Genomic DNA, 26,922 nt, shown 5'->3' on the forward strand with positions numbered 1-26,922 from the left:
CTTAAAACCATTAAAAGTAGAGTTTCTTGAGGCTCTGAATCTTTCAAAAGTTTTGTCCCATTATACAAGGCCTTATTTTTTTTTTCAAAAATTAGACATTGGGGTGAAATATACTCCGCAGCCACCCCAAGCTGATTAAAAGTGTTGCCTTTAGAACTTCGCCTATCCCAAGCCTCCTTGTTGACGCTGGAAAATTACCTATAGACTTTTACCAGAATTCTTCTATTGTTTGGTATTGGTTTAGGTTGCAAAGACTTCATAATTCTTTTGCTTGTCAGACTGCTTGTAAAGCATTGTATATATTTTGAGTTGCACCCAAAATCTCCTCAACATTATGGTTTCCGGGTAAAAACATTTTTAGACAGTCTAGATATAGGTAGAAATAAAGTGCTCCCATGTAGGATATCATCCCCCCTCCGGAAATTACCAGAATTATCTTTTTGTAAATATTTTATTGGTATAAAAAAGAACATGACTGACTTAGAAGCCAGGTTGCTCTTTATGGAACATGTTGAAGAACTTAGAGAATCAACTTTTATACATACTGATGGCTCCAAATCTGATACTGGTATTATATTTGAAGTACATAGCAATGCTTTTAATTGTAGAGTTGCCCTTCCTCTAGTATCCTCTATATTTACTGCCAAACTATATGGCATACTAACCGCTATTGAGAAAATAGCGTTAAAAGACGAGGTCAGTTTTACCATTTTTAGTGATGCAAGAAGTGTCCTACAAGCTTTATAAGTTATTAATTCCAATAATCCTTTAGTTTTAAAGATTTTAGAGTGGCTTTTTATTATTGGACAGAGTGGTATAACCGTTCGATTTTGTTGGGTTCCAGCACACATAGGTGTGTCTGGAAATGAGAGGATAGATTTATTGGCAAAGAATGCTGCAGCTGAGTTGCTGCCAAGAAGGTATCCCATTCTCTGTAATGTTTTTTTTTTTACCTTGCATTAAGAATTTTGTTCATAATAATTGGTAACAACATTGGGATAATTTAGTTGAAAATAAGATGAGAGAAATAACGAATGTTATATCCCCTTGGCAATATAACGTAATGCCCTGAAATTCCGAGACTACTCTTTGTTGTCTCCATTTGGTCACACTCGGTTGACACACGAGTTTCTGGTAAATGGCCAACACCAACTGTATTGCAATTTGTTGACTAAAAGCCCCAATTATAGCAACTTAAGAAATAGTTATCTGTTTAAGGCTCAAGGTGAGGATTGCAGGTTCATCCTTGCCACGATTCTTGGACATGATGTGTCCTACTATGCCAGCGGAATTTTTAGATTTATTTCAGAAGAAGTTTTTCTGAAAGCTATTTTACTTTTAATTGAATATTGTTTTATAGTTTATATATGATAAATGATATCGGTGTCAATGACCTTAGATATCAGGATACCAGAAATCTTAAAGTCAGTCAATCAATCCACTGAAAGTAGGAGATTATTCTTTGGTGTCTATGCATTGTTCACACTGTTTACACATGAATTTCTGATGACTGGCCAACATTAGCCATAGTTCGATGACAGCTTGGTACCCTTGAGAGTGCGGCACTTATTGCCAGGATGCCCCAATTTTAGTACGTTAGGAAATATATATCTGTTTGAGGCTCGAGGTGAGTATGGCCCATTCATCATTGCCAAGATTCTTGGATATGATGTGTCATGCCATGCCATCGGTATTTATAGATTTATTTCGGACGCAGGTCTTCTGAAAGCTATTTAACTTTTATTAGGACATATTTACTTTTATTGTTTTAAATTGAATTTCATTTTATTCTTTATTTATAACAAATAATATCGGGGTCAATTATCTTAAATGTCAAGATGCTAGTAAAATCAATCAATCAATCAACATAAAAACATTCGGTGCAATTTTGATTTTTTGAAGTTCCACCGATTCAACTAACTGATCAAGAAGATCATTCCACAACTTGGTCACAGCTGGAATAAAACTTCTAGAATACTGTGTAGTACTGAACCTCATGATGGAGAAGGGAAGTTTATTAGAACTAACTGCAGTATTACTAACAGGATGGTGTTTTCTGGGAAGATCTGAATATAAAGGAGGGTCAGAATTATGAAAAATCTTATGCAACATCCATAGCATAACAATTGAACGATGGTGCCAGAGACTGATATCTAGATCAGAAATAAGAAATTTAATAGACCGTAAGTTTCTGTCCAACAAATTAAGATGAGATTCACCAGCTGAAGACCAGACAGAAGAACAGTACTCGAAACAAGGTAGAATGAAAGAATTAAAAGACTTCAAAATAGTTTAGATTGATCTCCGAAAATCTTAAAAGACTTTCACAATAAGCCTTTTCTTTTAGCAACTGAAGAAGAGACAGACCTAATGAGTTTCTCAAAAGTAAATGATGATTTTAGCTAATTTTAGCTAGATCACTATTAAGGGAATCAGCAACCCCCTGATCTACATTCAAGAGATGGAATTTATGCAAAGAGAGTAGCATCATCTGCATATGCAAGGAGCTTCGTTTTCTAGGCTAAACTACGTGTCCTGTGTATATAGTATTAAAAGGGCCAAGAACACTACCCTAAGGAACACTAGATGTTACATTCTTATGGACCTATACTCACTATGGTGCCAATCAACAACAACTCTTTGCGATTTATTACTTAAAAATTCAATAATGATGCTAAGAAAAGACCCACCCACTCCCAACTCTTTGATTTTGAAGACAAGGCCCTCATGATTAACACAGTCAAAGGAAGCACTAAAATCAAGGCCAATCATACGGACTTCCTGACCACAATCAAGGAATTTCTGTACAGCATTGGAGATTGTAAAAAGGGTATCAAATGCTCCAAGACATTTACGAACGCCAAATTGCAAACTAGGGAACAGATGATTACCTTCAGCAAACCTATGAAGATGTTTTGCTGAAAGACGTTCAAAAACTTTAGATAATATAGGAGTTATGGAAATTGGGCGGTAATCAGCTGGACTTGAGCTACCACAAACGTATTTACATAATGGAGTAACATTGTCAATTCTCCAAGTGTTAAAAGAACCTCTTTTTGCTAAATTGCCGAAAATAACAGATAAGTTTGGAGCTAAGAAATCTGCAGTCTTTATAAAAACAAAGAATCCGGCTTTTCTAACCAGGTTATAGCTTTTAAGTAATGAAAATAATAATGATAATAATAGTAATTAATAGTACTTGAAAATAATATGGAGATAAGGTGTCAAAGGGTGAAATAGGTAGTAGGTTGGCCAGGGCACCAGCCCCCCATTGAGATACTACTGCTAGAGAGGTATTGGATCCTTTGACTGGCCAGACAGCAATGCATTGGATCCCTCTCTCTGGTTACGGCTTATTTTTTCTTTGCCTACACTTACACAGAATAGTCTGGCCTATTCTTGACATTCTCGTCTTTCCTCATACACCTGACAACAATGAGATACTAAACACTTCTTCACCCAAGGGGTTAATTACTGTACTGCAATTCGTTCAGTGTACTTTCCTCTTGGTAAGGGTAGAAGAAACTCTTTAGCTATGGTAAGCAGCTCTTCTAGGAGAAGGACACTCCAAAATTAAACCATTGTTCTCTAGTCTTTGGTAGTGCCATAGCCTCTGTTCCATGGTCTTCCACTGTCTTGGTTTAGAGTTCTCTTGCTTGAGGGTACACTCAGGCACACTATTCTATCTTATTTTAATTTTTTTTCTTAATCTTGTTTTTTTGAAATGGTGTGTTGGGCAGGCTTAATAGAAGGGCCATGGATGCCTGGTGGTTTATCAAGAGGTTGTCTTTTCCTTTTCTGATTCTTTTTCTTCTCAAAACAATCCTTACTGTCCTCCCTTCAGTTGAAGTGACTAACCTGGAGGGTATTTAGCCTTGCATGGTGTATCGGCTCCTCCCTGTTGACCAGTTTTTCCGACTTTTTACTATAGTCTATGGGTTTCATCAATCACTTTATTTATAATTCAGTACATATTTTGTTATAATTCCTGTTAGTCTCTTTTATTTCTGTTAATTCTTATGCTGTCTGGAGACATTGAGCGAAATCCGGGACCAGTACGTCCTAGATTTCGTCAATGTCGTCTTCTGTATTGCAATATTCGTGGTCTTTATGCAAATATCCACGACCTTACAGTTGCGTCCAGACAGTATGATATTCTTTTGTGCTCAGAAACTTTGGTTTCTAATATGAGGCACTTATCTGAGCTTCTTATAACTGGTTTTAAGAAGCCATAATGTTGAAACGTGATGCCATCCCTAGGGCCAGGGGAATGGCAGTGTATATTAGGACCGAGTACCCTGCTTCTCATAAGTCCTGCTATCAATGTGGATGTCATGAGATTCAGGTAATAAAGGTTTTTGGCAGGCATAACAACTTTTATTTGTGTTCCATCCACCGGAATCCAGACATGGATGATTCTATCTTCGATTGTCTTCTTACCATTATGGCTAAGATACAAGAAGATGATAGAAAGGCTTCTTTTGTCTTTGTTGGTGATTTTAATGCTCACCATAGGGAGTGGTTAAGTTCTATCTCTCCTACTGCTCGCCATGGCTTAAGAGCTTTAGTGTTTGCTTCTGAATCAGGTTGTGAGCAAATAATAAATGAAGCTACTCACAGGTCTGGTAATTGCTTGGACCTCGTATACACTGACTCCCCTGGCGTTATAACTAGTAAGGTTGGTTCTCCAGTCGGGACATCTGATCATGCCTTGATTTCATTGTAGTGAAGACTGAGCAGCCTGTCCCTGATATATCATACTCTTGTAAAATTTGTATGAAATCCCAAGCAGACTGGAATGGGATTTTGCATGATCTTTTGTGCTTGAATTGGTCACAATTATATAGTAGTGTAGATCTTGTTGTCCCTTTGAATGAGAATCTAGTCAACATAATTGATAGGCGTATCCCTTCTCGTGTGCTAAGGTACCGAGTGAAGGACAAACCGTGGTTCAATGGTGATTGTAGACGTGCTTATTTGGAGAAGCAGGAGGCTTATCATCTTTGGTAGGGTAACAGATCAGATTTGACCTGGAACAACTATACTCAGCTTCGAGCTTCTGCTCAGAGAGTTTATGCCTCAATTGAAAAGGAGTACAATTTAACCGTAAAAGAAACCCTTTCTGGTACATCTCAGGAACATAAATGGTGGTCTACCCTTAAATCTGCTCTCTTTGGCGTAGATGCAACAGTTCCTCCTTTACTTAAACCAGATAGCTCAGTCACTCACTGTCCAAAGGAAAAGGCAACCCTTGGGTGATGTTTTTGACAGTAAACAGAGTAATGAAAAACTTGAACTTCCTTATTCCTGTTTTCCAGAGGCTAAACTAACTAGTTTAGCTTTTCGATCTCGTGAGATTAAAGCTCTGTTGATGTACCTTGATGCTTATGGAGGTGTAGACCCAAATGGCATTTTTCCTTTGTTTTTTTTAAAGACAACAGATTTCTTAGCTCCATAGTTATGTTATTTTGCGCAAGTTAGCAAGAAGAGGAGCTTTTAGCACTTGTTGGAGAATTGGTAATGTTATTCCTCTATGTGAATGTGTTTGTGGTAGCTCAAGTCTCACTGATTACCGCCCAATTTCCATAACTCCCATATTATCTTCTGGCAAAACGTCTTAATAGATTTGCTGAAGGTAATCATCTATTCCCTAGTTTGCAATTTGGTTTTCGTAAAAACCTTGGAGCATGTGATACCCTTCTTACAATCTCCAATGCTGTACAAAAATCCCTTGATTGTGGTCAGGAAGTTCATATGATTGGCCTTGATTTTAGTGCTGCCTTTGACCGTGTTAATCATGAGGCCCTTGTTTTCAAACTCAAACAGTTGGGAATGGGTGGGTCGTTTTTTAGCGTTATTATTGATTTTTTAAGTAATAGATCTCAAAGAGTTGTTGAGGGGCACCATAGTGAGTATAGGAATGTGATATCCGGTGTTCCACAGGGTAGTGTTCTTGGCCCATTACTTTTCATACTATATACACATGACATGTAGTTTGGCCTAGAAAACAAGCTTGTTGCATATGCAGATGATGCTACTCTCTTTGCATCAATTCCATCCCCTGAATGTAGATCTGGGGTTAATTTTGAGTGGCGGTGTTGAAATTTGCACAGTTATTACCTCTAATTATAAGGAAGATTCACATAAAATTTCAGGTCAATTTAATGAAAACTTTTTTTACGAATATTTTTCTCTTAAAAATAACGTTTTTTTCTGGTTTTTTAAATTAGATCTCCTTTCTTGTTTATCACTCAATTTAAAAAAAAAAAAGATACCAGCAGAAAGTTCAATTCCTACCAAATAAAATATGATAAAAAATCTAATATACGATTTATGCTATTTTTAAACAATTTTTAGAAATGCAATAAAAAAAATACCATAAAATTATGTATTTCAATGTTCGTAGAAAAAAATTAAGAGAGAAAAGAAGAAAGATAGCCCTGGTGATGAGTTTTCTCACAATCTCTAATTAAATTGCTTTTTAGATTATAAAAATCCATTCATAAATAACAGAGTTATTTAAGTTTGAAAGTAGAAAAATGTATGTTTTGAGAAAAGTGATTCTAAAGTTTTGCTTACCTTTTTTTGCTTTTAAAACCATATAGTGTCTCTTGGAAAACCCTATAGGGCACCTGGTACCCTCTCTTTTATAAGAGATATTGTCCCCTCTAAAAAAAAAAAAAAAAAAAAAAAAAAAAAAAAAAAAAAAAAAAAAAAACTTTTCACTTAAACAAAATAGTTATAATCATATTTTATGTGTGTGGTGGGGTGGGGGGGGAGGGTATCATAGAGTGCCACTCTACTCTTTGTTGCCAGGTTTTTAGGGGACTAATGAGCTCCACCTTCATATCCTCCTTTAGTTGTTCTTTGTTTTTTTGCCGTTCCTGAATACATTGCAGACATTCTTTCCCTGGTCTTCTCTTTATATATTTTTTATAACTTATTGGTAAGTGCTGTTTGCCATAGGTCTAGCACCTAAGGCAATTCGAGTGTTATTCAAGGCTGCTAAGCGTCCCCCATTTATCATATTTTGATCATAAAGAAGCTGTTGTTTCACCAATTGTATCTGTTTTCACACTTTCATTTTCTTTCACGTTTGTATGTTTGAAAACAGACGGTTCTTCACACAGACACTTTAGTTTCAAGTCAACATCAAAACTATTTTTATCAACTTCTAGTGTTATGTTGCTTTCACACTGCCTGCAATATGTCGAACTAAAAGTGTCTTTCAAAACTTTCAAGGGTAATAAATCTATTTCCCCATCACTGCTTTCACTTAGGAGCTTTTCTTTTTCAGTTACAAAACCACTCAATAAAGAATTTCGTAGTTTGGCTCCCGATAACACACCATCATCTGTTGCATCGTCAACAGAAGTTACATTTCGAAAATGTTCCTTCTCTTTTTCGTCCTTCTCCTCCTCCTCATCATCAGATAACTTCAAAATAAAATCATCAGTTCCATCATCATCACCTTGATATATTTGAGCAAGGGAATAATAGAATTCACTCGAAGCAGCTTCGCTATATATAGGAAAGACTCGCGAGGTCATTCTCACATGTGCTGAGCACATGGTGTTTGCTTATGTTTTTGTTTTCGTTATAAGCCTTGATATTGCAGGAGCTTGCTTCCCTTCGCTTACTAAACTTCATTAAAGGCATTTTGGTAGTATATATAAATCACAATTGATGTTCAATAATTCGAAAAAGTGATGCAACTGTTTGAAAATACAAGAGGGCACAATCACACACTATATATCTAGCTAAAACTGTCTTTGTTTTCGCCATGATCATAGGGAGATGCCGACTCTTTCGGGAAAACATATCGTACGACGAACGAAAAAAAATGATGATAAAAAGAAATAAATACTTCGAGGAAGAACGAAAAAAGAAGATGCTAAAGTTACGCCTACCCAGCCCTTTAATCCTTTACCAGGTAGGTCCTTTAAATTGCCCTTTAAACCGTTTAAAAGGCTTCGTATCGATTTCATCTTGCGCGTGGCAACGGAGGGAACCCCCACCTATCGAAATATGACTAACTAATTTTCGCGAATTTCAGCCAATATCGCCAAAATTACACCAGGCCGATACCCTTAATAGAGATTTAGCTAAAATTAGTGCATGGTGCAAATTATGGGGTATGAGGTTGAATCCTAATAAAACTCAAATTATGATTGTAAGTAGGTCAAGGACGGTGGCTCCTCAACATCCGGATCTCAGTATTGATAATGTTTCTGTAAATTTGTATGACTTTTAAAATTTTAGGTGTGATTCTTGATAGCAAATTACTTTTGAGAAACACTTTAGGTCTGTGTCTTCTTCAATTGCACAGAAAAATCGGCTTATAGAAAAAGTCTTACAAGATTTTTGGTGATCAATCTATTCTAAAGAAGTGTTTTAATTCTTTCAGTTTACCTTCTTTTGAGTATTGTTCTCCTGTCGGGTGTTCAGCTGCTGATCCTCATCTTAATTTGTTGGACAGAAACTTACGGTCTATTAAATTTTTTAATTCTGATTTAGATATTAATCTCTGGCACCGTCGTTCATTTAGTTCATTATGCATGTTGCATAAGATTTTTCATATCTCTGACCATCCTTTACATTCAGATCTCCCCGGACAATTCTATCCGGTTCATAATACTAGGCAGGCAGTTAATTCTAATAGCCAGGCCTTCTCCATCATGAGGCATAATACCACACAGTATTCTAGAAGTTTTAATCCAGCTGCTACCAAGTTGTGGAATGATCTTCCTAATCGGGTAGTTGAATCAGTAGAACTTCAAAAGTTCAAAGTTGGAGCAAATGTTTTTATGTTGACCAGGCTGACATGAGTCTTTTTATAGTTTATATATGACATATCTGTTTTTGACGTTGTTAATAGTGTATATAGGACATATCTGTTTTGACGTTGTCACTGTTTTTAGAATGATTTGTTGTTAATTTATTCTCATCATTTATTTATTTCCTTATTTCCTTTCCTCACTGGGCTATTTTTCCCTATTGGAGCCCTTGGGCTTATAGCATCTTACTTTTCCAAATAGGGTTGTAGCTTGGCTAGTAATAATAATAATAATAATAATAATAATAGCATTGGGGAAGACACATGAAAAATAAGTAATTTTTGAAAAGAGATCGACAGAATATATTAAACAATGTATGCAACATTTATAGCAAATAAAAAATCTGGAAGTTTAATGAAAAACACAATTTCTGATAAGTGAAAACCTATATCATAAATACTGACCTCCATCAAGGAATATAACTTTCTTCTCTGTGTTATTTCCGATATTGTTGGTCACCCGAACAAGGTATATAGGGCGCATTTCAACACTTTTTCCAACTTCCTTTACTCGAACTTTGTTTGGGTACTCGGCTTCCAGGCTCTCCAAGTAACTCGTCATCTGTGGCAATCAATGTTTTGAAATGACTAAGAGCTAGATGTGAGAACCTCAAAATTTATTCAGAAGTGTTAGTATATATTCAAGGTAAGAACAGTCTTTAGTTTCTCCATTCAATAAGTGACTTACTTCTCGTATACTATTACTTGATTTTCCCGAGAACTTCCTTTGACATTTCAGTGCAAGTGTGAACCTCGTTAATATACTTTATTCTTAAGATTATATTTTCCATTTTTTTTTTATTGAATCATGAATTTCCTCTTAATATCTGAACATCCAGCAATCCAATAGAAAAAAAAACAATTTATAACAATTAATTAAGAAAAACGTCAAGAGACTTAATTTTTAAACGGGTAGAAATGATTAGTAATAATATGTAAAATACTCACGTCATTGAAACTCATGTAAGAGTCGAATGTGATGGAGGATCGAAGTATGCTTCCCTCTTTCTGACGTGTCTCCAAATCCAATTCCCTTATGTGAAAAAGTTAAATGTTTTGGGTAAAAAAAATACACAATTTCTTTTTTTACTCTGCTTACCTCTACTGACTCGACCGGATAGATTAAAAAAACTTAATGGAGTGTATTGTATGCTGTTTAAAATACTGGATAGAATGTCAACTTGATTATGGGTTATTTATAAACAAGACCCAGCCAAAGTACCACCACACATCATCCATAGAGAGGGCTGGCTGTTGACAGGAAACAAGGAGAGACCAATAAAGACAAAGTAAACAGGAAAACTCATGGCCAAGCCGTTTTGATTACAGTCATAACTGTCGATACGAAAGATTCTGCTTACAATATTTTCACGATTCGAAGAATATTTTGACTAACATTGTGGAATATGTTTCGCGCCACGAAGGAAGGTACTGTACGAGAGCCCGACCGTCTCCGAGTCTGATTTTAAAATTCCCGCTTCACCAGCCTGTAAAATTGCGACCTGCGCTCACATTGGTTATCTCCCTACTCAGATGCTAGTAACCGCCATAAGATCCTGCTCTCCTATTGGTCAGCATCTACTTTACTGTATCCCATCATGCATCTACGCATTGGCTCTTCCACTTCATTTCGGCAGCGGTACCGTACGCATTAACTTTGTGTTTGTGATTTCACTTTCATGAATATTGTACTGTATCGTGTTGCGATATTACGTAAGTGTATTAACCATGAGTCCCAGCTGATGTGCAGGGAAAGAAGAAGAGGATGCTTTCTATGGAGACGAAGATGGAAATAATCAAGAAATACGAGACTGGCATGCGGTTAAGTGTGATCGCAAAGGAATATGGCCGAAATCTGATTATGATAGGAACATTCCTGAAACGGAGGGAAGCTTCAAAGCAGCAACACCTTCTAAGGGCATGACTGTTTTCTCCAGCTGAACGAACCATGTTCACGATGAAATGGAGAGACTGCTGCTTATTTGGAATAAGGACAAGGAAATCGCTGGAGACACAGTCATCGAGACACGGTCATTGAGACAATAATCTGCCAGAAGGCCAGGGCCATTTTTGGTGATCTTGTGCGTGCTCAGGCCGAAGACGATGAAGGAGAAGGGACATTGAAGCAGGCAAACCCTGAGTTCAAGGTTTCCTTAGTTGGGGGCTGAAAAATTTAAGATACGGTCTGAAGTTCATTCGGCGGTGCGTCATTGGGAGGCTGCAACCTCGGACAGGAAAGCAGCTAAAGCCTTTGTTAAAACGTTCGAGTTGACTGTCCAGGAAGGGTACAGTCCCCAGCAAGTCTTCATCTGTGATAAAACTGGGCTTTTCTGGAAGAAATGCCCTTGAAGGACGTTCATCACGATGGAAGAAAAGAAGCTACCCGGGCATAAGCCTATGAAGGACAGGCTTACCCTTGCTCTCTGTGCAAACACCAGTGGGGATTGTAAGGTGAAGCCACTGCTGGTGTATCACTCGGAAACTCCTTGAGCCTTCAAGGCCCATAAAGTGATTAAGAAGAAGCTTTTGTTGATGTGAAGGTCTAATACAAAGCCTGGGTAACAGGATCCTTGTTCACTGAGTGGGCAAACCTTTGTATCGCCCCAACTGTGGAGAAATTATTAGAAGAGAGACGCCTGTAACACCACCCGTCTCTTCCAACCCGTGGACCAGCAAGTTATTTTGAACTTTAAGAAACTCTACACGCAATACCTCTTCAAGAGATGTTTCGAAATCACTGAGAGCACAAACCTCACCCTTCGTGAATTTTGGAAGGAGAATTTCGATGTTGTGATATGCCTCAAAATCATTGATAGAGCTTGGCGGGAGGTTTCGAGGTGCACCTGGAACTCTGCATGGAAGAAGCTGTGGCATGGTTCCATCTCCACACGAGATTTCGAGGGCTTCCTTGTAAGCCAAGCTGAAGCCAAAGCTAATGACAACAAAGTTGATGATCCTAAACCTGTCATTCAATCTGAGGTTGCCAAGATCTGGAAGTCGATGAGGACGACGTTAATGAGCTTATCGAGCAGCACCTAGAGGAGCTTAAGGCGGACGACCTGAAGGAGTTGGATGCAATGCAACTGAACAAAGTTCAGGAACAGTTCTCTAGCGGTGAGGAGGAGGATAGCAGAAATTAAGGAGATTCTAGCTTGCTACCATAAAGGGGGGGGGGGGGGGTTGTCGAAAAGAGACACAAAGAAAAAATTGACACAGGTCGTGCGATTTATTATATAAATGACATTTTTCCGAGTCATTTCAGGAACATTTTAATAACCAGGCAGAAACAAGCTTCCTTGGATAGTTTTTTTTTTCTTTTTCTAAAAGACGCCTTTGGTACTAGTAGGCCAAGAGGAAGCTCAAAGTGATAAAAAAAAAAAAGGTAAAAAGTGACAGTGATGAAGAAAATAATTCAATCAAGAAAATACAAAAGGTAAAGTGAAAAAAGTTACTAAATTATAAAGAGGCAAAAAAAGAAAAAAGAAATTTAATTTCAAGTTTATCGTTGTTAATATTTTCTGCCATTTGTTAATGTGTTTCCTAAGATTATGTGTTAATGTTTTCTGCCATTTATTAATCGGGTTTAAAAGGTTACGTGTTTATGTTTTCTGCCACTTGTTAATGTTTTTTGCCGTTCGTCATCCTCCTTTACCGCCGCGCCACTTTACTCTCGGACATCGCTTCACTCCAAAGAGTAAGGTTCCACATTTTGGTTACTGTATTTTCCATTTATTATTGCTTTGTTTTACTCTTTGCTCTAATGATACATTTACTTTACAGGTTATTAATGGTTAGGTTATTATTCAATGATCCAAATGGTTCTATTTGATTGAGTTTAGCCGTATTATAAGTATTTGATATAGTTTTTTGGTAGGGCCTGGAACAAATAGGCTATTTTCATGTGAAAGGCGACTCACAGTTCGAAAAAATCACGGGATAAAAACCACTACGGAACCAATTAATTTCGTATTGTGAGGCATTACTGTATATCAGACAATCGCACCTAGGCCTACTGTTTTCCAGCGTGTTTACACAAGCGATCCTTAAATAAGTGCAGATGGAGTTGCCTATTTATAAAGGCTTGTACGTATAAGAATGCATTCGCAACTATTATGATTAAACTCATTTACTTATGCAATGATGCTCATGATCTAACATACACATACTGTATACACCCAGCATGTATCATTTTAGCAAGGACACTGTATACCAGGATTATTAAGGGAAAACTAAAATCGTATAGAAAAAATATCAAGGTCCTGGTAGTGCAACATGCTAACCATGATTTGCACATGAATATCCTTAAAAAAAACAAAACAGGAAATCTCACAAATTTGAATAAATTTGGAAACTTTTGATCTTGATAGGAAAAAATGATTAACATAGTGTACCTAAAATGGGACTTAAATCCCAATCAAATGTGAAAAACTTCTCCTTAAGGTATTTCTGTAATAGGCCGTCCAAAGATTTTGAATGAATAGCAAGACAATATCAAATAATCCACAAAACACAATTCTAATTATATCGGATTTTTAATTAATCTCCACGTGGAATTATAGTCACAGAAATAGAGGGTCTTTTGAGAGCTTAATCTATTTGTAATTTCGTGTTAAAATAGACACAGTATTAAAGCAATACTGGGAGGATTTTATTAGAATAAGTAATACAGAACATTTGGAACCTAAATATTCGATATGTCCTAAACCCATCAGTATGCACCTGGTCAAGAACTATGCTAAGTTGGTGTCTGATGAACAAAGGGGATACTATAGTTTATGCCATAATTATCACTCAAATCAGTATATGTAGGTTAATATTCATGAGGATGCTTCAGTGCCAAACTATCACATAGAACTAGGAATATTCTAAAATTTTCAAAATCTAAGTGCTGCATAAAACTCGACTGAATGACAAACAATACAGGTACCTATAAATCTATGTCAAACGGGTAGCTTCTTATATAAAGAAAAAGAAATGGAAAGGAAAGAGCAGTTTGGTCATGGTGCATAATCCCATCAAGAACAAAAATGAGGATATTAATATTTTAAACAGGATATGTATTAAGAGATCAAATATGTATTGCAATCCTCACGCGAAAGGTAACAGAAATATAGATAAATTACTTGAAAAAATATGTAAGTTGGCAATGGAGTTATTAATGAATAATCGGATATAAGATTATAATAAAAAGGTGCTGTAGCTTCAATATATCAAGAAACCCTTGAATGGACTTACTTTCCGAGATTATCTGATATTATGTCAAAAGTGATCAATCCATCGTCTTGCATTTTTGTGAGATCCTCTAAAGCTTCAGGAGACACAGTTACCTCAGCAGTACCTGTTGAGCGAAAAAATCATTAAAAAAAAATCATATTTAGATTTCAACCTTTGCTTCAATGATGATGATGAAAGGTGGAATTACAAGATGGACTATTGACAGGACTCCAATGGTAATCAGAAAACTAACTTTTGACAAATATAGAAACAACTTACATGATTATCAAAAGTCCATTTTCAAAGTAAATTTTAAGGAAAAAATATTGTGAAAATACAGAAGAAAAATTGTCATTCTAAAACTTTAGCCCTCTTAACGAGAGAATGCCTTGACACAGTCATGTGGTTTCTTCATATTGTTGAGGAATTGTTATGGGCAAGAGGGCTCTCGAACTTGGGGAAATTACTCCCCAAGTTCGACTCTGAATTTCTCTCTCTTTCCACTATTTCTTCTGTTCAATATTATTTCAACCTTCTCCTAATTTTATCAACTTTCTTTTGTCTTGCTGTCCTAACTCTATGAGTATTATTTCGCTTAAGTTTATATATATATATATATATATATATATATATATATATATATATATATATATGTATATATATATATGTATATATTTATTTTGTTCATTTATTTATTTTTATTTTATTTAAATGGCGAGGATATTTCTACATTCGTTATTACTGCCTGCTTAGATGAATGGGAGAAGGGATCACGGTTGGGAGGTATTTGCATTCAAAGCTATATATGAGAGTATGGGATGATCTCAGCCATCCTGAAGATGGTTCGTACCTTTTTGGCGGAACTACTCTCAGGGGTTGATTCAGCAGAATCCGGGGGGATCAAGTCCTTGAGGTGGGACTCATGGCTTCTGGCCGGAAGCGTATCATTACAGATATGGGGAGGATGATTGCATATTTCCTTAGTGTCAGTCCTAACAGGTGGGTTTAGCTTACACCTGTGCCTCTATATCTGTTTTGGTGCTATCCTTCAGGTAGGGTTTGAAGTGGACCATCTGGGAAGTATACCCTCATTGTGCCGATAGTGGAGAAAGCAAATTTCCTTTCCAACATATGATACTTTCTTAAAATAATCAAGCAGGTAAACCAATAAAACAACCAACAAAAAACATAGAAAATCCCACCTTAACTATGGACCCTTCAAATACTGACTCCCCATCCCCCGGATTTGCTGACTCCCCCCCCCCCCCGGCACTGTTGACGACCTCTGATAATGTGAATCGGGAAAGTTCTGTTGATGACCTCGAAATGGAAAAGGACTATTCTACTAATATTCCAAAATCGAGTAATTTGGGTAACACGAGGAAACTTTGAATCCTTCATGTTACCCAAATTCCAATAGAGACAAACTACGATGATCTATATAAAGCATTTGAGTGCTATGGATACATAAAAGAAATAAGGATGAAACATGAAGATGAAAAATGGATTCATGGATATCTTACAGTAGTTATGACGAAGCATTTAGTGCTATAAGTAACATGAATAATATTAAAATTAATGACTTGAATGTTGCGGCTGCCCTCTGTGATAAGGTACCAAAGGATTTGGATGTATATACGCCTGCCAATTGGTTGGAAAAAGACGCAAATTTAGTTATGCCCTCCCAGAGAAAGCCAAAACCACCAATGTGGCTTATAGCTGAATCAAAGGGGGTTACAGGGAAATATTTTAAAATATGCAAGTTGATTCGGAAAAAAGTAGGAACTATTGCACCGGGCAATATATCTCGTTTTGGAAAAAATAATTCTTAATCCATGCCAAATCAGGTACACAGTCTGTAATATTGTCCAACATAAAAACATCTAATGATGATATTAAGTTAGATGTCAAACCCCACCTAAATTGTTGCTATGGAAGGGGAGTAGTTTTTAACAGAGATCTGTATGAATTTACAGAAGAGGAGATACTGGCCATGTGTCCACTAAATGTATGGAAAGTTCACAAAGTCCCAGGTACATCAATGATAATCCTTACGTTCCAGGATGCTGATGTACTTTTCCATATTATTATTGAAAATGAAAATATTAAAGTTGGACAATTCAAGCAGAAGCCACTGTAATGCTTTAATTGTTTTGGGCACCTGTCTAAGGTTTGCAAAAATCAGAAAATGTGTGGTATTTGCTCCAAATCTTACCATGGAGAATGTGCACTTGGAGCCAGGTGTTTAAATTGCAACTCAAATCATAAATCCACAGACAAGAGCTGCGAGCTATATAAGTTGGAGGAAGCTGCCCTCAACAAATCAAATTTAGAACATATAAGTGTGGGACATGCCAAAAGACTATTGAATAAATCAAACCAACCTAGTACTGCTAATAGCTCTAGAAAAAGAAGTATACCATCTGATAAAATATCAATAATGAGGTAACCGTATTACCCCCTGAGGCTTTACCACGGTGTATTAACACTAGGGCATTGCCCATTGCTGTACAGCCTTCGTCCCCCATTACAAAAACTAGTACAAACCTCTCTCAGGCCATGTCCTTGCCTGATTTGTGGAAGTTCCACTTAAGACCAACTTAACTGATGCACCTGTTGTGGGAAAGATGCAAAAACCTAGAAACCCACCATCTATTAATCGTAAAAGAGAGAGACCTCCATCTCTTTCTCTCCCCCCTCCATTAGAAATATTAAAGTTATGACGTCAAATAAATTTGATGTTTTATCTGTTGATGTTTCTAATGAACCAGAAGATAAACTGAATAAATCAGAAATACAAGTTGAGGTCCATCATCCGCCTCAACAAATAGATCGAAAGGATAGAAAGAAAAATACAAACGTAAAACCTACCATAACAAGACCATCTCCGAAGAAACCTACAGGTAATAATAATGGATTGAAAACTGCTCATGGGAAGACCTCATCCAAGATGTCTTCCAGAAATAATCCATAGTTTTCTCCTCCATTTTGCAATGGAACTGTCACAGTTTAAGGGCTAAATATGAAGAACTTAAACTCCTAATTCATGAACATTCCCCCATAATTGTATGTCTACAGGAAAGTATGCCTGATGCTAACACTCCTAGTCCTGGAGAGTATGTTAGCTATAAAACACCATATAATCAAAAGCAGGGAGCCATGGCGGAAGTTTCATGTACGTTCGTCGAGATGTTCCCCAACTACCTATGTCTATTCGTACACCCCTGCTGGCAGTAGTTGTACAAATTGATACGGGGAAAAATATACAATGTGCTCTCTGTACTTACATCCGAATGATATTTCATATGATGATTTAGTTGAGGTCATTCAACAACTCCCTCAACCTTTTTTCTTACTGGTAGATACGAATGGTAGACATCCTTTATGGGGTGATGTTTTGGCAAACACAAGGGGCAATATTATCTCATCAATTGGGAGAATGAGGATGTGGGACTCCTTAATACAGGAGAGCCCACACACTTCCATGTTCAGACCGGTACCTTTTCATGCATTGACCTTTTAATTGCAAGCTCTAACTGCCTTCTTGATTTCGATTGGAGGACATTAGATGATTGTCATACTAGTGATCATGCACCAATCATTATAAACACCAACAAGGGTCCGCCTTTACAAAGATTGCCATGATGGAATCTTGACAAGGCAGACTGGGTTAAATTTTGTGATCTGAGTGAAATTGAGGGGAGTGCAGAATAATTTGAAAGTATTGACGATGCCATAGACCTACTGAATGGAACTCTCCATACAGCAGGAGTCAATTCAATTCCCTGCACAGAGCCACAAGTTCATCTCTAACACGATTGCATAGACGCCGGACTGATGAGTTTTTAATTATATACAAGAAATGTAGAGCACAGTTCCGTCGTGCCATAAAAGAAGCTAGGCACCAGTCATGGATGTCTTTTTTTTCCTCCATTAATAGAAGACAACCACCATCTTCTGTGTGGAGGAAAGTAAAAAAGATAGCTGGCAAATTCACCTCCAACCCACCAACTGTGTTGAAGGTGAATGGTCAGTATGTAAATGATGCAAATGATGTTAGCAATGCCCTGGCTGATGATTTTTCAAATGTATCATGCAAGTGTGAAGAAGCTCCTGGTCAGCTGTATAGGAGCATTGTAGAAAAGAAAATTTTAATTTTGCAACAGGAAGGGAAATAGTCGTATAGTTCTCCTTTTACTGGGAGAGAATTTAATTCCACACTTTCTCATTGCAACGATACAGCCCCTGGACCCGATGGAATTCCATATGCAATGATTAAACATGTACATTTTAATACAAAGTAATTTATTTTAAGCATTTTGATAGAATAGAGCATGATCATAGTTATCCAAGTGTTTGGGAGCTAGCCATTATTTTAGCCTTTTTAAAACCCGGTAAGGACAAGTTTTAACAGCAAACTTTCAACCAATTGCATTGACATCTTGTTTATGTAAAATCATGGAGAAGATGGTCAATGCAAGGCTGATGTGGTACCTTGAAAAGAAGGATATTTTATCACCCATTCAATGTGGAATCAGAAAAATGCACTCAACGACTGATGTGCCAATATGACTTCCAATCCTCCATTTGTGAAGCCTTTGCTTCCAAACAGCACTATGTGACAGTCTTTTTTTTACCTTGAAAAAGTATATGATACCACATGGAGATACGGTATACTTAAAACAATTCATGAATTAGGAATAAGAGAAGAGCTACCATTATTTATTCAGTCATTTCTTTCACGTAGAATTTTTCAAGTGAGGATGGGGGAAGCTCTATCAGAGAGTAAATTTCAGGAAGAAGGAGTTCCTCAGGGTAGTGTGCTGAGTGTAACCCTCTACGCACTAGCAATTAATGGGATACCCTCAGCCATTCCCCGGGATGTTCTCTCAACATTATTTGTGGATTATCTCTCGATATCATTTGCTGGAACTAGAATGGCAATGGTTGAGAGAAAAATGCAACTCTCAATTGACAAAAATATCCAGTGGGCTGGTGTGAATGGATTTAAGTTCTCGACATGTAAAACTACTATTGTACATTTCTGTCGTATCCGGAGAGTACACCCAGACCCGGATATGTACATTAAAGGTCAACAGATCCCATGTGTAAGTGAAGCTAAATTTTTAGGTTTGATATTTGAATGTAGGCTTACATGGGTTGCTCACTTAAAAGCGTTAAAAGCTAAATGTCTTGAGGCTCTGAATCTTTTAAAAGTATTGTCCCATACATCATGGGGGCCAGACTGCAATACTATTTTAAAATTATACAAGGCCTAGATTTTTTCCAAAATTAGTTATGGATGCAAAATGTACTCCTCAGCCACCCCAAGCCGGTTAAAAATATTAGATTCTATACATCATGCTGGTATTAGATTGTCCACAGGAGCATTTAGAACCTCACCTATCCCAAGTCTCCTTGTTGATGTTGAAGAGTTCCCTCTAGACCTTTACCGAATGTCTTCTATTATTCGGTATTGGTTTAGGTTGTAAAGACTCCCAAATTCTTTAGCCTTCCAGACTGCAAGCCTTGTAAGGCACTCAACATACTTTGAGTTGCACCCAAAATCTCCTCAACCCTATGGCTTTCGGGTGAAACAATTATTAAACAGTCTTGATATAATTAGAATTAAGGTGCTTCCATTCAAGGTATCATCAAAGCCTCAATGGAAATTACCAGAGGTATATTTTTGTAAATACTTTATTGGAGTTAAGAAGAATATGACTGACGTAGAATCCAGTCATAGAGGATCTACTTTTGTATATACTGATGGCTCCAAATCTGATGCTGGCGTTGGATTTGTAGTACATAGTAATGGTTTTAATTATAGAGGTGCACTTCCTCTAACAGATTCCATATTTACTGCCGAACTGTATGGCATACTAACCGCTATTTAGAAAATAACGTTGGAAAAGGAGGGTAATTTTACATTTTTTAGTGATGCAAGGAGTGTTCTTCAAGCTTTAGAAGTTTCTTTATTCTAGTAACCTTCTAGTTATAAAGATTTTGGAATGGCTCGTTATTATTGAACTGAGAGGTATAATAGTTCGATTTTGTTGGGTTCCAGCTCATGTAGGTGTGTCTGGGAATGAGAAGGCAGTTTTACTGGTGAAGAATGCGGCATACGAGTTGCTACCGAGAAGGTATCACATTCCCTGTAATGATTTCCTTCCTACCATCAAGAAATTATTTGTTTAGTGAATGGCAACAGCACTGGAATAGTCTAGATGGCAATAAAATGAGAGAAGTAACAAATGTTAATCCCCGTTGAGATTTAACATGATACCCCAAAAATGGGAGGCGACGACTTTTTTGTCTCCGTATTGGTCACACTCGGTTGACACACGAGTTTCTGCTGAAGGGCCAACCCCAACCGTATTGCGACGACTGTTTAGTACCTTTAACAGTGAGGCATTTGTTGACCGAATGCCCTAATTATAATAACTTAAGAATTAGATATCTGTTAGAGGCTCGAGGGGAGGATGGTAGATTCATCCTTGCCAAGAATCTTGGACATGATGTGTCCTACTATGCGAGCGGCATATTTAGATTTATTTCAGAAGCAGGTATTCTGAAAACTATTTAACTTTTATAAAGACATCTTAACTTTTAAGGCTTTGATTGAATTCTCTTTTATTTTTCATATATAATAAATGCTATCGGCGTCAATGACCTTAGATGTTAGGATGCCAGAAAACTTTCAATCAATCAATCAGTCTAAAACTTTAAACTATAGTGATAGCAGAAAATATTCCCTACGATTTCAGACAGTGTTATTTTCCTTTGAAACTCTTCCCCAAAGAGGGATACTCTGTGTAATCTCTACCCTTCCTGTTTCAAGGCCGTCTTGATAAGGAAAAGGATCTGTATCTTTATCTAATCCTCATAACAATATTCATATTTGAGATCTCTTTTCAATCCTACTTTATTCTGACTGTACAAGAGTATGTGACCTTTTCCTCATCTCATCTAATATTCACTTTTTATCGAAAGATGTGGAACTTTTCTTCACATTAAAAACCTTAGAAAAACATTAAACACTCATATGGCCAAAGTGGTAAGTTTCCTCTAAGCAAGACGTGCAAGTACCCATTTATTTCTTTGTATTACCATATCTTCATTATATCATTATGCTATAAAAACAAAGGTTGAACAAAAAGACATTTTCTTATGTTCATCTTCCAATAAACTTGACAGAATTTGCATAAAGTTCTTCTGGTTTCTTTTTTTTCTGGAAATCTCAAAACCCAATCATATCTAATAGACGTATACTAATACAAACAGAGACATATGCATACATATACCAAGGCCCTTCCCCCAATTTTGGGGGGTAGACGACATCAACAAATGAAACAAAACAAAAAGGGGACCCCTACTCTTTAAGTTTCTCCCAGCTTGACAAGGGACTCAACCGAGATCAGCTGGTACTGCTAGGGTGCCACAGCCCACCCTCCCCCGTTATCCACCACAGATGAAGCTTCATAATGCTGAATCCCCTACTGCTGCTACCTCCGCGGTCATCTAAGGCACCGAAGGAAGCAGCAGGGCCTACCAGAACTGCGTCACAATCGCTCGCCATTCATTCCTATTTCTAGCACGCTCTCTTGCCTCTCTCACATCTATCCTCCTATCACCCAGAGCTTTCTTCACTCCATCCATCCACCCAAACCTGGGCCTTCCTCTTATACTTCTCCCATCAACTCTTGCATTCATCACCTTCTTCAGCAGACAACCATTTTCCATTCTCTCAACATGGCCAAACCACCTCAACACATTCATATCCACTCTTGCTGCTAACTCATTTCTTACACCCGTTCTCACCCTCACCACTTCGTTCCTAACCCTATCTACTCGAGATACAGCACCCATACTCCTTAGACACTTCATCTCCAACACATTCAATTTCTGTCTCTCCGTCATTTTCAGGCCCCACAACTCCGATCCATACATCACAGTTGGTACAATCACTTTCTCATATAGAACTCTCTCTACATTCATGCCCAACCCTCTATTTTTTACTACTCCCTTAACTTCCCCCAACACTTTGCAACCTTCATTCACTCTCTGACGTACATCTGCTTCCACTCCACCATTTGCTGCAACAACAGACCCCAAGTACTTAAACTGATCCACCTCCTCAAGTAACTCTCCATTCAACAGGACATTCAACCTTGCACCACCTTCCCTTCTCGTACATCTCATAACCTTACTCTTACCCACATTAACTCTCAACTTCCTTCTCTCACACACCCTTCCAAATTCTGTCACTAGTTGGTCAAGCTTCTCTTCTGTGTCTGCAACCAGTACAGTATCATCTGCAAACAACAACTGATTTACCTCTCATTCATGGACATTCTTGTCTACCAGTTTTAATCCTCGTCCAAGCACTCGAGCATTCACCTCTCTCACCACTCCATCAACATACAAGTTAAACAACCACGGCAACATCACACATCCCTGTCTCAGCCCCACTCTCACCGGAAACCAATCACTCACTTCATTTCCTATTCTAACACATGCTTTACTACCTTTGTAGAAACTGTTCACTGCTTGCAACAACCTTCCACCAACTCCATATAACCTCATCACATTCCACATTGCTTCCCTATCAACTCTATCATACGCTTTCTCCAGATCCATAAACGCAACATACACCTTACCTTTTGCTAAATATTTCTCGCATATCTGCCTAACTGTAAAAATCTGATTCATACAACCCCTACCTCTTCTAAAACCACCCTGTACTTCTAAGATTGCATTCTCTGTTTTATCCTTAATCCTATTAATCATTACTTTACCATACACTTTTCCAACTACACTCAACAAACTAATACCTCTTGAATTACAACTCTCATGCACATCTCCCTTACCCTTATATAGTGGTACAATACATGCACAAACCCAATCTACTGTTATCATTGACAACACAAAACACATATTAAACAATCTCACCAACCATTCAAGTACAGTCACACCCCCTTCCTTCAACATCTCAGCTCTCACACCATCCATACCAGATGCTCTTCCTACTCTCGTTTCATTTAGTGCTCTCTTCACTTCCTCTATTGTAATCTCTCTCATTCTCATCTCCCATCACTGGCACCTCAACACCTGCAACAGCAGTTATATCTGCCTCCCTATTATCCTCAACATTCAGTAAACTTTCAAAATATTCCACCCACCTTTTCCTTGCTTCCTCTCCTTTTAACAACCTTCCATTTCCATCTTTCACTGTCTCTTCAATTCTTGAGCCAGCCTTCCTTACTCTCTTCACTTCTTTCCAAAACTTCTTCTTATTCTCTTCATATGACTGACCCAATCCCTGACCCCACCTCAGGCCAGCTGCCCTCTTTGCCTCACGTACCTTGCGCTTTACTTCCACCTTTTTTCTCTCTATATTTTTCATACGTCTCTATACTATTACTCTGCAGCCATTCTTCAAAAGCCCTCTTTTTCTCTTCCACTTTTACCTTCACTCCTTCATTCCACCAGTCACTGCCCTTCCTCATGCTGCCTCCAACAACCTTCTTGCCACACACATCACTTGCAATCCCAACAAAATTTTTTTTACTAACTTCCACTCCTACTCTAAATTACCAGTTTCTCTTACTCTCACTTCGTCATATGCCATTTTCAACCTTTCCTGATATTTACTTTTTACCCCCGGTTTTATTATATATACTGTATATATATATATATATATATATATATATATATATATATATATATATTTATATATATATATATATATATAATATATACGCCTGACAACACTAAGATTACCAAACAATTCTTTACTCAAGGGGTTACTGCACTGTAATTTTTCAGTGGCCACTTTCTTATTGGTAAGGGTAGAAGCCACTCTTTAGCTATGGCAAGCAGCTATTCTAGGAGAAGGACACTCCAATTCAAACCATTGTTCTCTAGTCTTGGGTAGTGCCATAGCCTCTGTACCATGGTCTTCCACTATATTGGGTTAGAATTCTCTTGCTTGAGGGTACACTCGAGCTCACTTCTATCTTATTTCTCTTCCTCTTGTTTTGTTAAAGTTTTTATAGTTTATATAGGAGATATTTATATTAATGTTACTCTTAAAATATTTCATTTTCCTTTCTTCACTGGGCTATTTTCCCTGTTGGAGCCCTTGGGCTTATAGCATCCTGCTTTTCCAAACAGGGTTGTAGCTTAGCAAGTAATAATAATAATATATATATAATTATATGTATATATATACATATACATACATATATATATATATATATATATGCATATACAAATATATATACATACATATATATGTATATATATATATATATATATATGTATATAATTACATATTTACATAAGTATATATATATATATATATATATATATATATATATATATATATACATACATACATATATATACGCATATATATACATATATATACATATATATATGTATATACAGTATATATATAATAATATATATATATATATATATATATATATATATATATATATATATATATATATATATATATATATATAGACACACACACACATACATTGTCTCGGCACCCAGTCTCAAGCGGCTGTGGAACAACTGCCCAAGATTGCGATCAATTGGACCCCACTGCAGCGACCCCCCAGATGCTGAAGCCTTGATGAGAATGGGGGGGGGGGGGGGGGGGGGTTTAGGGATTAGCAGCTGGGCTCTAATGATCAGTGGGAACTACTTTTCCAATGTACCTAGGTGCCCAACTGTTGATCCAACTAAATCAGTCAGCACTTTTTCTTTTCCTTTTGGTTATTTCTTTTTTTCTCCCATCTCTTCCTTTTGGGCATGATATTGTTGACTACTTTGGCTTGTTTGATTATACTTTGTCTCCTACTTTGGATTTGGCTCAGTGTGGGATGGACGGCATTCCATCTCGACCTGTGCCAATTTAGATGCCATAACCCTCTGGCAGACCCCATTGGGTGCAGACCAAGTCTGTTAAGAGTTGGGCTCCAGTGATCCGGTTGTAAGTCACCCATATTTGTGGGTAATGGGTGACGCCAGGCTTTGGAGTCGCCGGTGGGAGGGGCTAACCATCCCCACTGACCAGTGTACGCCCACCCGCTGAAGCCTCTTCTCGTATTGGGTCACATGGGATAGGAGGACTGACATCCTCTGATAAGAGGTGGTTAACCCGGCTTGCTTTTTCAAAAAACCAACCCCTCTGTTGGCGACCTGGAAAATACAAACATGGACCTCGGTACAGACAGTTCCAACTCGGATTCTAATATTGTTACATTAGAACCTTATTTACGTCAAGTGAATAATAAGAAAACACTAGAGAAGAAGAGAGAGAGAGTGAAAAATGATGACAGTACAGAAAGATATAGAAAAGTAGAAGTATTACCTGCTCACTATGAAGTAGTGAATTATGAAAATTTTGTTATTTTAGAATTTGAAAACGGAAGAAATGAGCATGTAAATGTTTTTAAAGCTAATAGGGGAATAGCTACTTTATGTGGAGGGCAGCCAAAAATTCTACCCCAGGGAAATGGAAGTCTTTTGATAGAGACACTATCCCCATTACAAGGTGAGAGGTTAAAAACACTTACAACATTGGATGGTCTTAGTGTAAAATGCATTTCGAACCTACTTTCAACCAGAGTAGAGGTGTGATATATGCCCCAGAATTGCTGGATATAGAGGAAAAATAAATTGAGGATGAACTGAAAAGTCAAGGAGTAGTAAAAGTCATCAGAATGAGAAAGAGAGTTGGAGAACAACCTATTCCTCTAGCTACTTTGATTATAACATTTGATCAATGTAGATTACCAAATGTTATTAAGGCTGGTTGGCTATCTTTGAAGGTGAAACCTTATATCCCTTCATCATTGCGATGTTATCATTGCCAAATGTATGGCCATTTAAGCCAGAAATGCAAGGAAAAAAGTAGATAATAAGCCAGTTGTTTGTGCAAACTGTGGAAAAAGTAGTCATGGAGTATGCATAGAAAGCCCTAATTACATAAATTGTGGGGAAGCACACCCAGCTACATCTAAAAGCTCTGTTAGGTTTATTTTTTAAAAGAAATTCAGGCCATTAGGACCATGGAAAGGGTTACTTTTAAAGAGGCTCGTAAAAGAGCTCTTGAAAAGCAGACAAGACCAGGGCAATCTTTTTCAATGGTTCTGAAGAAAAACTTGCTAAACCACACAGACGAAAATTATATCTCTACTTCTAAGATAAAAAAACAAATGAAAGTAGTTAAAAAAGTTGAAAGCCCTATCGAAAATTTATATCCAGAAATTGTAGAAAAATCAAAACAGATATTTAAAGATCTGAAAGTTATTCAAAAGCCAACTACTCTGATTCTAAATAATAGTACAAACCTCTCTCAGGCTGTGTCCTTGCTTGATCTGATGGAGGTTCCACTTGAAACCAATTTACCTGGTGAACCTGTAGTGGGGTACCTGCAAAAACCTGACATCACAACCTTTTAATCGAAAAAGAGAGAGACCATCTCTCTCGCCTCCTACCATAAGAAACATTAAAGTCACGACTTCAAATAAATATGATATCTTATCTGCTGATGTTTCTGATCAACTAGAAGGTAAATTGAACCAAGCAGAAATTCAAGTTGAGGTCCACCATCCTCCTCAACAATTAGATCAAAAGGACACAAAGAAAAAGAGGAACACAAAACCCACTATATCAAGATCCTCTCTAGAGATACCCCCAGGAAATATTGTTAGATCAAATATTGTCAATGGGAAGACTTCATCTAAGGTGTCTTCCAAAAAATAAACCATAGTTTTTTCCTCCATTCTGCAATGGAATTGCCAGGGTTTAAAGGCGAAAAATGAACATCTTAAGCTCCTCATACGTGAGCA

General features: G+C 37.3%; 1 protein-coding gene across 1 annotated transcript in view; it reads right to left on the reverse strand.

The window, feature by feature from the left end:
* LOC137624898 (carboxypeptidase B-like) overlaps window positions 1–26,922 on the reverse strand; it is a 69,644-nt gene that overhangs the window by 24,085 nt on the left and 18,637 nt on the right. The window contains exons 4-6 of the mRNA XM_068355833.1: window positions 14,072–14,174; window positions 9,785–9,869; window positions 9,242–9,398 (exon numbers count right to left, since the gene is read on the reverse strand). Of these exons, the coding sequence (XP_068211934.1) occupies window positions 9,242–9,398; window positions 9,785–9,869; window positions 14,072–14,174 (345 nt within the window). The remainder of the gene's footprint in view (window positions 1–9,241; window positions 9,399–9,784; window positions 9,870–14,071; window positions 14,175–26,922) is intronic.

Source organism: Palaemon carinicauda, chromosome 31, assembly GCF_036898095.1.
Source record: "Palaemon carinicauda isolate YSFRI2023 chromosome 31, ASM3689809v2, whole genome shotgun sequence".
In the NCBI taxonomy this organism is placed as follows: Eukaryota; Metazoa; Arthropoda; class Malacostraca; order Decapoda; family Palaemonidae; genus Palaemon; species Palaemon carinicauda.